General features: G+C 34.2%; 1 protein-coding gene across 4 annotated transcripts in view; it reads left to right on the forward strand.

The window, feature by feature from the left end:
- The first annotated feature begins 4,723 nt into the window (after positions 1–4,723).
- LOC138122306 (irregular chiasm C-roughest protein) overlaps positions 4,724–15,353 on the forward strand; it is a 329,893-nt gene continuing 319,263 nt past the window's right edge. For all 4 annotated transcript variants that reach the window (XM_069036512.1, XM_069036513.1, XM_069036514.1 and 1 more), the window contains exon 1: positions 4,724–5,065. In XM_069036512.1, the coding sequence (XP_068892613.1) occupies positions 5,008–5,065 (58 nt within the window). In that variant the 5' untranslated portion in view covers positions 4,724–5,007. The remainder of the gene's footprint in view (positions 5,066–15,353) is intronic.

Below are 15,353 nucleotides of genomic sequence, written 5' to 3' on the forward strand. Positions count from 1 at the left end.
CGAGGCGGCGCCGAGATTTTATAATCAACCGAGTCTGTTATATCCATATCGGCCGTATGTTGTTTTATAGTTTTCTTTACACCAATAATACTTAACATTTAACGATGATTTATTTATAAGACTGACATTTCTCTTTACTTCAAAAATTAAATTTAGTTGTCATTTGTGCCGTAACCGTAGCAACGGCAGCAAAAATAACGGCCTCGGTCTGATAATTTTGAATAACGGCCTATAATTTTGAATAACGGCCTAGTCTGTTATAGGTGTCATATCAATCAAGCATTGAGTACTGATAAATCCTAATAACAGTATGGTATAAAGAAAATGAGATACTGGCGGCAGTTTCGTGACAGTTTAGGTGAAACATCAGTCATGATCACATATATCATGATTGATTATAATGACCATAAAGCTTAGACTAGCTATTTTTTTTAATGACATACAAATTGGTGTGCGAAATTCCGTGCTCCCCACTGTACCTAATTGTGAATTTGAACAGATTATTCTTCCACATGAACTTTACCGTGAATGAATATTGTAATGTGCATTTAGCCTTTGGAACAGCACGAAATAATGTTGGATTAGTGCACGAATATACGCCTTGCGTTACCCCAACACATTCCATTATTATTGTCATTAGGTGTCCCTATCGAGAAGACTACGAATAAGACGAACTATGGCGACGGAAGAAGCCATTATCGATGCCGTTGTTTAGAATTCAAATAGGCCATATTCTGCAACTTTTGTTTAAAACAGTTAATAGGATAAATTGTGCAGGTAGCTCGGTGGCCGCATGGCTGTCGGAGACAGTGCTCCGAGGTCGCCGTCCCGGCACTAGTGGGTTCGAATCTCACCGAAGGGGGAGGATTTTTTCCAAGGAAGCAACCTTCGCCGGGCCATAGATGTGTGTGTCTTTCAGGGACTGACGGTAGGGTGGTGGAAGGAAGAGCGAAACTCTTCCGACACCACCACGAGGTCGGCAGGGTTGAAATCCCGCCCGGATGGGCCACCACCCAGAAAGGAGAAAGGAGAAGAGAGGGGGGGCGTCGGTGGCCGGGGAAAGTACCCCGGAGCTCAGCCGCACCACCTAAGGAAATCGACCAGGAGTGGTGAAAGGGGAAAGGCTTAAAAAATAGGATAAATTGTAACGAGGAGTTACATCCTAACAATTATGCATAAGTCAAAGTCCTATTACCAAGAAAATATGAGCCAATGATGGAATTTTCACAGCGACTATTCGATAAAAATCACGAATTAAAATCATATGTACCGATGAACAGCGTTTCACTAAATGGAATATTAATAGGCATTAGGCATAACCAATACTTCTACTTAACTGATTATTATTATCAACATGTGACTTTTAAGACAGGAAAGTGGAAACCACTTGATAGGGTTATATATTCTACCAGATCGTCTTAAGAGTCAATATTTTATAGTTCTTTGAACATGGTCTCGAAAATGGTCTGTTAGATGATGTTCCTCGGGCGATCTGAAGAAACATGTGGATTCAAGTTGATGATGCCGGTTACCGGACCATATTATGCTTTGCCTGTTCGAAGGTAATTCAACGAAAATTACCTTTATAGATGGTTAGGTTTTGGTGGTCCATGGTCCACCAGATTGCCCGATTTAACACTTTTCTCTCTGGGATCATATTAAACATATTTTTTATCGAACAGTACCAGAAGCTGAGGAAGATTTGGAACAAGAGATTCTTTTGTTTCTACATAATTACTGCTGAAATCTTGCAAAGAATCCTACTCGTACCTGGTATGTGAAGACGGTCTGACGTCTGTTTGTCAACAATCGGCAGAGCTTTTCCAATTATTGTGATATTTAGTTTTTTAAAATGTATTTACCTTAGTAAAAACGATTTAAGCGGAATTTTAATTATTGTATAAAGTTGTTTTTCTACTAAAGTTTGGAACATATTTGAATACTAATTTGAGTTCGGAAAAGTGGAATATTTTCTAACAAGTGCGGAAATAATATAAGCTCAATTTTAATCGTTTCCTGAGATACGTAACTTGAAATCTGTCAAAGATAATCTCAAAATTTACACTAATTCATGTTTTTTTTAAGACCTTCCTTAAACTAACACGAAAAACGTTGTTCAATATTCGTGCGCTGTTATTTTTCGGGCATTCGGACTGTCCTGCATATTCTTCAATATCAAACAATTCTCTATACAGGGTGTTTTCGAAGTTGAGGCGCTCCTTGTAACACGAGGTACTATACATTATTCTTAAGAATTTTAGCCTAAATCTTCTCAGTAAAATGTTTGTATTACACGAGATATAGTCCAATTTTTACCCTTTTGCGATGACGTCATTATCTAGTAACTTCACGTATGTTTGAGCTAGGATCAGAAACAAATTTGAATTGATCATAAATAACTATAATGTTTCAAATTTGTTGACAATTGCTTCGAAAGGTTATGTTTGTATTCAATGTAATAAGTGAAAGAAATTAAAAATTGTCAAATTGACAGGAGCATAAAGTAAACTCAAAGTGACTATCAATAAATAAACGTGCCTTTTTTTTGTTTTTTTCTGTTTCTGTTGTTTCAATAAAGAGAAAGCGAGGAAGGAAATCATGACGTCACCTCAAAAGTTTTCTAAAATTTTGAGTCCGGTCCTGTCTATTTCTCCGCTGTACTAGATTAATAAATTAACTTGGATGGTGTCTTTCCGAAAATCGCTTTGCGTATTTTCTAGACGGCGCGGCTGCATTCTGATTGCTCATACATTGGCAACATATCTGTGAGCTCATTATTTTCCTACTAATAAAGCCCTTCCGACAATTAAATGACAACTGTGACAGTATTTTTGATTAACGTCCATGCTCATTTAATTTTTTTTGGCAATTTTAATTTCTAACAAATCAGCGCAAATTTGAGCAGGACCGGTTTCAAAATCGGAAAAATAATAGATACATGTAAATGTGTTTTTTTACATTAAATTAAAATAACGTATAACCACTTTAATTTTAAAGGAACTGTAAAAAGAGTAAATGAATCGTGCATGCGACCGCACTACTCCAGAAATTTACAACATCCGTCGGTAAATCGCAGCTACCTTGACCTAAATTGAAAGGCGCTTTTTACAGTTAGGGAAGCAGAAAATGCCATTTTGAAGGTGTGTAGCGAGTTTAAAAAGAACTTTCTCATTTATGATATCTGTGTTAGAGAAAAATTGTAAGTTGCTTCAAATAAATATGAAATGAGAGATATAATTATACGAATTTAGAATTAAAAATATCGTGCGTTCATTTAAATTTATCCGCAAAATAGAAGTTGAAGACTCGATTGTGAACGTACTATACGGATTAAGGATCACAGATCAGCATGCTTTTACACGAGTGGTGCGTTCTCAATCGACTCTCCAACGCCAACTTCGAGGATAAATTTAAATGAACGCACGATATAACAAAGCAAGTGAATCGTAACGTAACAAAAATGTTCAAGTTAAATCTATGAAATGTCTATATGTATTTGAAAAAAGCAAGTCGGTAACTTGAAACACAATTTTTCTTTTAGTTAAAATCAGTTTTATTTATTTTGATTTAAAAACCCTCAATGCAGAGTCTGGAAAAGAAACAACGGGAATTTCAACAATTTTTTTTGTAGGTTGTTTGTGGCTTGGGGTTTGAAGTTACAGTTCACATTCTTCCACGTATTTTTGTTTATAATGAATAATACTTTACCTTTCAGTTTAAAACTGAATTTTGTCAATTCAGAGTAAAGTCCTAAGGGGGTCATTCATGAAACCCGGTAAAGCTCCATAAGACATTGCAAATTCAAAACCATAACAACTGATATTGTTGAAGCATTGTACAATTTGCCGTTTCGTTAACGATTTGCAAATTATCTGAGTTTCGTGAATCTACTCCTAAGTAATAGTTACGTAGGTATATGTTACATTCTAAATCAGATTTTTTTAATTTCGTTTTTAGGTTCATTTTAAAGATTTTCATGCATATTTTCAGCAAAGACAACTCATCGTTTGAACCGTTTGCTAAATCATTTTTTTATCGAGTCTGTTAAATCCGTGGTTAAATCAGATCTTTTAACCCCTAAGGGGGTAATTTTCAAGATTTAGTGCGTTTTCGAAACTTTGCTTAAAATTTGGTGCTTTGTAAAAATGAGGTTAAAAACGGGTTTGTTTTCGCGATTCAACGTATGTTCTTGGGATTTTATGTTGAAATTGGGGTGATTTTGCTAAGAATATGTATGAAAATGAAGAAAAAAAAAAATTTAGAATGTAACCATACCACCAGGTGTTACGGAAGTCCAAACTACCAATAGGATTCGTTAAAATACACATTTTTTTTTATTTATCATTTAAAAGAGTTAAAATTAAATATTCTTTCTTCAAAAAAAAAACCGAACAAACTGTAAAGTCTTTATCGCACAAAAACCTTTTCATTCACTCTTTAGTTTTAATTGATTCAATTCAAATTAGGAGTTAGAAAAATGTAAATAAAAACACTCGGTATAACCTAACTAGTGTCCTATTATGTATGAAATACGAAGTAAGGAAAATAACAACACAATGTAAAGGATCATTTTTATCTGTGTAGTACATGCTTATTCCATATTATGTAAAATTGTGGAAAAAGTATACAATATATTTCTGCGACCGATAACGCACGAGATCGACCGAGCGCAACCTAGTGGAACACGTTGAAAAGCATTATCACTGGAATGTTTGGAGTTTCAGTAGCTGCGCGTCGACGGCGTCGAAGACACATCGAAGGCAGCGTCGAGGTGAGCGTCGAAGTTTACGCGACTTCTTCAACTCCTGCGAACTTTTAAAAACTGCTTAAGAGTGCGTCTGTAATTTTGATAGCCCCATCCGGACTATCTGCAGACCTACAAAAACTACCATTAAGCAAACTTTTTATGTGTGCCGCGGGTAATAACAGTTCAGTATAGTTATTTATAGTGGCAAATTAATTCTGTGAAATGTAATTTTCTGCCGAATAGACAGTGACTTTTAAGAAATGGAAGGCAGATTTACCGCCAGCTTTGGAGTATTCCTTTATTTTATGATCTTCCAAGGTAAGCTCGCCGAATTCTCTTCTGCAGAATTTATCACCGCAAACTTTTTTTTATTAATACAATAATTTTAAATTACATCATAAAAGCTCATTTTTCGTTACAGTGAATAAGATAATAAAACATCAAGGTAAATTACACTGAAATTGCCGCAATTCGTCCTCCCTACATATCTATTTGTAAATTATTCATAATTACTTTTACCCAGAGCACCAGATAAAATTTTGACGATCCAATCCGCAACTAAATTTAGTTGTTGCAGACAAAACAGAAATAGTCTAGTTGACCATCGGGCGACGATCTCTAAGTTCATGGTGAACAGTGAACGCCTCCCCCTATGGTTTCTATTTTTAAATGCCCCAACACCGTCTTCAGTCACTCTAAATATATACAGCGGTTCACGTTCGGTATGGAAGGCACGCTTCTTCTTTTAATGACACGTTACAATTAAATCTGGATTGTTGTACCACCAAAATCGACCACGACTTGAGAAAACTTTTATTTTCGAAAATTAAGCGATTAACAAGCAAGGAAGCGAAATGCGACGGAGAAAATGTTATGAACACATACGTGTTTCGTCCCTGCTTTGCGCTGTGCTTCGTAGTCCTGAAGAACCCTTAAAAAATATTTAAGGTGAATTTAAAATGAATTAAGCAAAATAAAAGTGATTTATTTTTCCCATACATTGTTTTATCGTTTTCTTAGAACAAAAAACGAGCCGAAAATGGTGCGTGCAACGTTTGATATTTAGAATTTACGAATTTATTAGGAGTATATCTTATGTTTGGCCGAAAATAATTTATGTTTGGGAAATCGTTATCGGTTCGATAGGTCGAATTTACGCATCCAGAACTTAGAATTCTCTCTCTTTTTAACGCACCAGAACAAATTAGGACAAGTTAATGGTTATTGACGTGGGATGGAGGATTTATAAAATGGCACATTTCCATTTTAAATAGGGCTTTACCTTCTTTGGACTCTCCTAGCGAGGAAAAACAGACCGATCGTCCCGTGACGCACAATTAAATACTGAAAGCTTACCGACCAAACATTTATCTTATTAACTCTTCCGGATAAAATGTTTTAGATGGTGTTTTGAATTGTAATACTCATTGATTTGGTTAGGACGTAGAGATTAACAATTACGTTGCTAGGGGTGCCGCAATTTTTCCAAATGACGCTACTAGTTCGAGGGTTGGTGCCGTCGAGAGCAAATGAACGATTCGTGGTAAATCGATTAAATCTAAATGAGGATAAATCTTCAAACATGTTCTTTACTCTCAAAGGAACCGAGTTATGATGGATTCGGTTTTAAACTAGAAATGTCTTCTTCATTTCGCTACATACTAAACTTTTAAAAATACTTTCATTATGCATCAGAAATTCCAGCCGGGGAAGGGTTACCCTAATTGCGGGTATTCACTCTTTAGTCTCTTTGATGTACCCGTAAGCAGAGTGCGCGTTAAACGAAATTTTAAACAAGAAACTCTTGGTAATCTTACCAATGCTCTCTTCATTTATTTTCGCTAATGATGGATTACTTACTTTTTAATTGCGGAGGTAATGTGGCTTAGCAATTTCATTTAAGTAGATGGGTTTTTCTAAATTTATTTGAGGTTAAGAGAGTTTTTTTATTTAAATTTGTTACTTGGTGGTTGCTGTACAATTGGCCATTGTAATTCTGTTCAATACGAGTTATTGGAATTTGTTCGGATTAATTATTCTTTGTGCCTCAGATCCAGTTCCTTCAGCTTATTTCCCAATATTCGGTCTCGAAAATTGAAATTTGTAGCAACAAGACGACGGAATATTCTCTCTGGATTTTTTATTTTTCCGTTAAACGAAAAATTGCTTTCCGTTTATGTTCTTGTACATTTGAGTGTTCTGTTCTAAATCTAACTTTCTTTGTCAGCAAGTAAACAGAACAAACTTTGCTCTGCAAATAAACTGCGAAGGTTCTACCAACACGCCAGCTTTGAGAAAATACATCGATCAGTTTTACGTAATTTATTCGTCTAGTTTTGATTAATAGAATCTAACTGCGATGTTTTGTTCAAATTTACATTATTATAAGTGAAAAAATGGCTGTTAAAGTTGTATCTCTCACTTCGAATTGGTGCACATACGTTGATATGTAAATCGTATTTAAATTTAATTGCATGTGTGAAATCAAATTCGATTGTTTACCTGTGTCACACAACGGCATTTATGGTAGCAATAATTCAGTATTCCGGAAATCATAGAGATTTAATTTCTCATTAACAGCAAATCTTGTTTAATTGAGTCTGTTTTATTAATAGAGCGTATTACAACGAATCCAGTATAAAATGCACCAAAAACTCGATGACTGTAAATCGTTGTTTTGAAATCTTGCAAGTACTGACTGAAAGAAAAAAATAAAATAACTTCTTGATGAGGCGTCCACAGAAAGTTTTGTGAGACATTTCCACTATTTATTGCTGTTATTTACTTAGTATTTTTATATGTATTTTCATACTGGTGATCATTTTCATGGTAGGTTGCCTTCCCTACATTTCTCCACTCACATGACGTTTATAACGTTAAAATAAATAAGTAGAGTTTTGGATGAAAGGATAGTGTTTTAATTGGAACAGTGACACTTTACGGTTTTTAATTCTGAAATTATTAAATATAGAGCAAATCTTGAAAAACATGCTGTACTCATTTGTATAATTTACTGATATTTTTCTATTCTAGCGCTAATAATGTAAACTTGTTATGATTATTTATTTGACAATGTCTTTCATTTTAAATTTCTCCTTAAAGTTGGCGTTGAAGAGTCGATTGTGAACGCACCATTCGTGAGTGTGCAGAGTAAAAACAGAGACAACGCAAGAAGTGATCTGTAATCCGAGGTCTGTTCACAATCTACTCTTCAAGGCCAACTTTGAGGGTAAATGAACATCCGTTACATTTGTTTTTTAACAAAAAGTGACAAAAGCAAAAAGTGTTAAGAAAAGTGCCATATTATTTCCCTTTGGTGTTTGTGCAAATATGTATACAGGGTTATTGACGTGAGGGGTATAATACTTCTGAATTTTTTTTGCCGCAACCAACAATACCGATATATAATACAGGGTATACCATCGTAGTAGGCGTTGGCGAGCGTTGGTGGTTAAATTGAATGTGCCGCAAGCTTGATAACATGAGTGAAACTAGCATCGCCGATTGGTGGCGCTACTGGCGGTAGTGGAAATCTGTCTAGTTTGTCTAACGTTGCGAAGCATGCGGCACATGCAAAATTTGTGTGGGTTTTCAACACCAACTGCGATGGGACAATCATTTATAATGACCCTGTATTTCTTTTCAAAGTAAGTTGGATATATTTGTTAGAAACATCAGATTGGCAGATAACCTATATTTAGTCAAAATTCAACAAACACTAAATTAACAAGTTAAGTTAATTTCGTCGTTATTGTAAAAATACGTTTTTCGAATTGACAAAGATTGTTTGCTTTAATGTCAAAGATACAATACTAAATGCCATCGTGGATCTTACCTTTAGAAACATTTGTTTTGTTGTTGATTCATGCATAAACTATTTTTTTTACAAATGGCTCGACCAATCCCATGAGAGTTCTACTTTATGCACTTGTTGCATAAATGATTATTTTGCATTTTTATTTGCTCAGATTGTGAAGAAGTGGTTGTATAATAATTAAAATTAATGTATTCATGCACAGGTGAATAAACAGCTCAGTTCTGTTACTTAAACTCGGCATTACCAAAGTTGTGGAACAATTTTCTTGCCAAAGGATGCCTTTAATTAAACATGTAGAGAAACTTGCATCATTTTAAGTTGTAGACATCAATTTTGCATTGACGTTTTAACTATTTACTTTGCTAAGAAAACATGAACGTCTTGTAATACTATCGTTCGCATGAAGTTGCGGCATTAGAGGAAGTGGTGTGTGTATTTTTTTATGTATTTTCTGTAATATGGTCACGAAACAAACGCAAGGAATTGAGACAACTATGGAAAAATGGAATAGGAAATTAAATAAAATGACACATTAAATTGTCGTATTGGCGATAAGTTGTCGAGGGATGGTGGAAAACTCTCATCGGGTTATGTCACCGCCAAAACACACTTATCGATGCTCAAATTTCTTGAAACTCGATCTATTATCGATAAAAATTGACGATTTAATAAAATTTAAGAGGCATTCCCTCAAAAACAATTTTATCAGTAAAAGATGTATCGAATTTTTATGGCGTGTGATACTCGTATATTAAAAAAGTTAATAAAAGTGATGGTATTTATATCCTGGAGTTTCTTCCGCTTTAGAGCGGGGTCACAGGAAATTCACAAATAAAATTGTGTTATGGGTAATGTGTTTTCATAAAAATAATAAAAATATTATATCTATTAACTTATCTGGAATTTTGTATTAACTGAAATGCCCAATTACTAATTATTTCGACGCTTTTGAATATTTAATAAACTCGTCCAAGGATAATTAAATTCCGATTTTTGCTACAATAATAATGCATGGATGGATAATTGCTTTGATTATTTAATCCTCGTGCTTCAATAACGTGGGCATAAATGAAGAGCATTTCTGAAAAGTTCGTAGCTGCAAGCGTTCGAGCAAAATTATCCGTAAAATCAAGGATATTAGATTACAAGCGTCACCGTTAATTTTATGTAGGATAGTGACAGGAATAACAAGAGTATTGTATCGTCCTGAAATTTCTTTTAACGTGACAACTGGACTACAGAGACCAAACGGTTTTATCCACCGTGACGCTTGAATTTTTCCAGTCCGAGAATGCTTTGTTTTAAAAGATAGGTATTTGATTAAAGTGCAAGACTCAAAGCTTTAAAATTATTTCACGCAACATAAATATGTAATCCGTTTCAATTTAAACCTGGACGGCTGTTTGATGTTCGCGAGTGCTCATCATTTTATTTTATTTTGTTCTCTTTATCAAACAATTCGTTTTTGATTTGAAATCAATATTTCGGCGCTTTTCCAGATATTCCAATTAACACTGACGTTTGATTCTTTTCCAGGAATCCACCTGCGAAATTGAACACCCTTAATTTATCATCCCTCTGTGATTGATATTTTTATCGGCTAAAGTCAGACACTTTCAAATGGGTATTGTGTTGTGTAATTATTTGTAAATGCGCAGAAACTAAAAAGCGCTCCTGGCTGGTTATTATTTTTAAGCCGAGATTAGTTAGTATTTTCCTATTTCATCTCTTGTTGATGTTTGGTTATGATTGGAGATGTTATTTCTGTTTGAAATTGTGAACGCTGCCATAACTTTCGGTTAATTTAACAACAAACACCATCCACATTATGCAGTTAGCAGTTATTAGAATAGTTGTTAGTTTGTTCCGAGATGTTTCCTGGTATTGTACTTCACCCATCTGGCGAAGACAACCGCCCCTCTGCTACTGTCTAATTATAAACGCACATCCGCTCTCCGACTTTCAAAAACAGACATCCTCGGTGCACGCTGTGAAGTTTCAATTTTCAAGACGTTATATCTAGAACAATCAAGTAAACTTCACATGTAACTTTTCGGAAGATGAATGATTTTGCGAATGAATTTGAAGTCTCCTTATTATGCTCATATCTTTCAAAAGTGGGAGATAGTTTGTCTTTATTTGCCACTCTTTGTTGAAACGTTAGGACTGTTGCGCAGATGTGCCTTGTCTCCTTTTAAATCGGTTCCGTGATAATATGACGCATCGTATTTCATTATTGAATATGATCAAGTACGATTCGAATTTAAAAATCTGTTTAACGCAGTTCACCTTTTAACATATCGTTTACATAAGGCACACATGCATACAATGTCTGGGTTAAAATTTAAAGTGATCAGTACATTTTTACGACTCATTGTTTTTGTCTTAATATAAATATTTTAGCAAAAACTCTTCGTTTTTTCACAATTTCATTTAACTAAGCGAATGACGTTTATGTCAAAATTTAAGAAGCTGCACAGTTAAAACAAAAATCCACGTTAATTTTGGAAATGTATTGCGGGTTGTCAATTTCGTCGGGCTCATTAACATTCGTGAAATACCCTCCTGTATATTTGAAATTATATCTTTTAAATAGCTACTTGAATATTTGTCACTTTTAACTGTCTTTGTATATTCTTTAATTTTAACGAAACTAATTTATAATATTGATTAACCATCTTCACAACAAAATTTAAAAAAAGCATTAACAATACATTTAAGTTGCCTTTGGTAGTTATATACAGGGTCACTTTATCCCTTAGGTTTAATGCTTCGTGTTAAATTGTTATGTAGCCTATTTGAAAATTCTCGCCTGAGGAGAAATCGTATCGGTATACATGCTCTCCCCTGCTGCGTCCGATTCGCGATTGCACTCGATGCCGGCAACGTCGGGTTAAAAAACCTTATATCGCTAACAACGCCGGTAACAACAGTGCTTTGTTTATTTGGACGACTAGCGGGGTGTTTCAAACCGTGAAAGTTACTGTACCATAGATCCTACGTCAAGCAGACTAGGAGAGGAGGACCAGATAGTATACGTATGTGCAGCGAGGCAACTTACTTGCCAATAATGAAATGTGGTCTGGACATAAACTGAAGAGATGGATTGTTTCAGTTAACCATTGTTTAAGCGTCATTCAACAGCAACGTTCCCAAAACAACGGGGCTACATTGAAAAATGAGTGGCCAGGACTCAGCTCTTCAATTCGACCCGTTCGGAATCGAACCTTCAATATTTAACTTATTAAAGAATTACTTAACAATTGAATAATAGCATCGGCACAACTCCGATTTGATTATTAAAACACAATGCACAACTGCAAGAGCGCTCAGCTTGTTTCGAGAATGCATCGGACTTGACATGGTTCAACGAAAAAAAAAGCGTAGGTACAGGTTGTCCGATAATTGTGTACAAAGGAAGAATTAGATAACGCTAGGAATAAAGGTTTAACAATAATAAAAAGTGGAACAGTTACCGATTAAGCTGTCGCAATGGATTATCGTTAAAATCTCAACTAAAACAAACAAGAACCGGAGGTTTAAAACGGGATTATATCCCCATTTCAAGTATTATTTAGAAAATGTGGTGCGCAGATGCAGCAAGAGCTGCAGACCCGAACGTTATAATTGCACGCGATTAATTTTTAAGTGAAGAGCAGAAGAAAAATTTTGCTAGAGTTTATCATCTTTTAACGTCCATGAACTGAAACAAGGTTATTTTTAATTTAGGAGTCAGTAGTGATGAAAATGCTACAATAATTTGAGTGGGAGAGTGGATAATAAGGCAGAGGGCACGTCGAGAAAAAAACCTGAAGACGTTTTAAAGATTTTTAACATATTCATTTCAATCCACAGCTAACCAATTTTTCAAACACAATTAGTTCTTCGTTAGATGTTAATTTTAAAATGCCACTATAAAGCGCGGACAAACTGCCAGTGACAGTTTTATTTTTACATGTTTTGAATGTAATAGTGTGAAAATAAATCGTTTGATGTAATCTTTATTGCAATTTCGTTGTCATGTGTTTTCTTGTTATCGTTGGCTAAATGTTAATCCACTGTTTCGTAACAGTTTGGTTTTGGCGGGAGGTGAAATCAATTTGTTGTTTAAAAGGGTATTTATATTTTTTTACATTCAAAATTAAATTTTTAATTTAAAAAAATTAATGTAATTTGGTAAATCTTTAGAACACTTGATTTATTTAAATATTTCTTTTAATTTTTTTTTCGATTTTGAAAAGTATTCAATTCTTAAGGTATCCGATACAAAGGAAGAAAAGGATATGGCCGACCGATCAGTCAGTCTTTTCCGTCAATTCACTGGTTTGGAAAAGTAACAATTCGAATAATTTGGAACCTCTCGACCGTAATGAGGTGGAGCTCCGTCTTGTTGAAATCACACATTAGCAATATTATCACGAGGTCACTTCTGGAATCTGCTTACATAACCGTAGCCCTAATCCTTCATTAAAAGGATATAACTGTCGTAGTCTCATAAAAATATTGTTCAAGATAATTTGTTGTTGCAGATTAGCACATTTTTTCTTGTGTGTATAATAGTGGAATGCATCCGCTATTTGACCCACTTAAATGAATATATGCATATAGTTCTCCCAGAGCTGCAGCGGTTTTATGGCAAGGTACCATTGTATAAACGTTAACAACACCGACAATAGGTTTAAACCGCAAGTACAACCCCTAATCGTAAATTCGTCCAAGTACTACCCTGTAAACTGACAGGTATACAACAAAAATGATGATTGACAGGGGTCTGTTTATGTCGGGTATCGGCATCTCAACAGGCGTAATAATTACTATTGCTGTGCCATAAAACCGCTGCAGCTCTGGGAGAACTATACATATCTATAGATTTCGAACGCTTAAAACTTTTAAAATTATTATTAAAATTAATTGGTTAATGTTGTTGAACCAAGTACAGAAAATACAAATTTTCAATTTCTAGTTTTTTCATATACATATGTAAATAGTTTCTTTATTTCGTTAAAAACTGTATTTATTTAATGAATTTAAAAAAATAATTTGAGGTTAGATAAACCAAGGAAAGTTATATTTGAAACATATACAACGTATTTCACGTAAGAGTACGAGCATAACGAAGTCTAAACGCAACACAAGATACATTTGACAATGGGAACTAGATTCATTAAAATTATAAATTGTGGTTTTGGACATCCCTAACTAGCACAATCGTTGGGGAGCTTTTCTCCACAAATGTGTGCACAAGAGGGAAATCTAAAAACTTCAGGGATGTCTAAACTAGTTTAGGTCAATGTATGATTTTTTTCAACATCGATTATGAAAATGTACTTTCATCATTCAATTTAGTGGGGAAAATAGGCGTTTGCATCACTAGTGAGGAAAGTAGAGAAAGTAAACTCACTAGCGATGTTGGAAAAAATAGTATACACAATTCGTGATCAAAGTGCGATTTTTCAACTCGCAATACTATCCTCACTCGCTGGCGCTCGAGAGTATATCATGTATTGCTCGTTGAAAAATCAGGCACTTTCATCACTTATAGTTTATAATATACTACAGTGAGCGGCAAAAGTATGGAATAAATTCATTAAAAATTAAACAAAATTTTTTTCAAAAAAATCTTTGGACAGGTCAATTTTAGTTTATAAAAATACATATTTTAATACAAAATAAAATTCCAAGCAGTCATTTGTTTTCGAGTTATGACGTCATCGATAGTTTTTTTAAGTAGAAACCCCCAATTTTTTTCTTGATTCTGATAGCCCTTTTAACTGTCTAAACGCCAGTATAAAAATTTTTTTACCTTACATAAGGAAATTTTTGAGAAAAAAAATAATAATGTTGGAAAAAATAAATTTTATAACGAACAAAAACAAGTCAAAAACTGTGTTAGTAAGTACCTAAAATTATGGAATTAAATGTTCGAATTGCCATCCCCCAGCTTGTTGACAAAAAGCAAGTTTATGAAGAAATTCCTCCTGTTTTAGTTTTATCTAGTTTTATCCCCGCACCCAATCAAAATTAAAATTTCAATACGTTGTGTTTCTGTTAAATGAGTCATTTTCGAAAACGTTTTGTAAAACAAAAAACACATACGAATGAAATTGACAATAACATTTGACTGTTTGATTTACCTACTTGATTTTTTGACTTGTTTTTGTCCCTTATAAAATTTAATTTTTCCAACTTTTTTTTTTCTCAAAAATTTCCTTATGTAAGATAACAAAATTTTTATACTGTCATTTAGACAATTAAAAGGGCTGTCAGAATTAAGAAAAAAAATAGGGGGTTTCCATTTAAAAAAACTATCGATGACGTCATAACTCGAAAACAAATGACTGCTTGGAATTTTCTTTGCTACTAAAACATGTATTTTTATAAAGTAAAATTGACCTGTCCAAAGATTTTTTTGAAAAAAATTTTGTTTAATTTTTAAGGAATTTATTCCATACTTTTGCCGCTCACTGTATATTACATCCAATTACTCATGAAAATTGGATATTGGGCTGCATTTTGAGTTCTTCAGGCGCGGACTCTTATGTGAAACATGTTGCATACGTATATATTTTCAGTACACTTCCAGTTAAAATATAAACTACAAAACAGCGTCTTTAAACTTTTTGTTGTCTTGTACTAAACACCATCAAATGTAGTAGCCGCAGTCGCATTGTCTTTTTATCCAATGTTCCTGTGCCATTTTTCCTTTTTGTTTTATTTTCTGGCTCAACTAAACAATTTAATTTCCGTTTGAACACAACGTTATTTGGCGTCTGTTTGTAGAAGGAATTA

This window comes from Tenebrio molitor, chromosome 1 (assembly GCF_963966145.1).
Source record: "Tenebrio molitor chromosome 1, icTenMoli1.1, whole genome shotgun sequence".
In the NCBI taxonomy this organism is placed as follows: domain Eukaryota; kingdom Metazoa; phylum Arthropoda; class Insecta; order Coleoptera; family Tenebrionidae; genus Tenebrio; species Tenebrio molitor.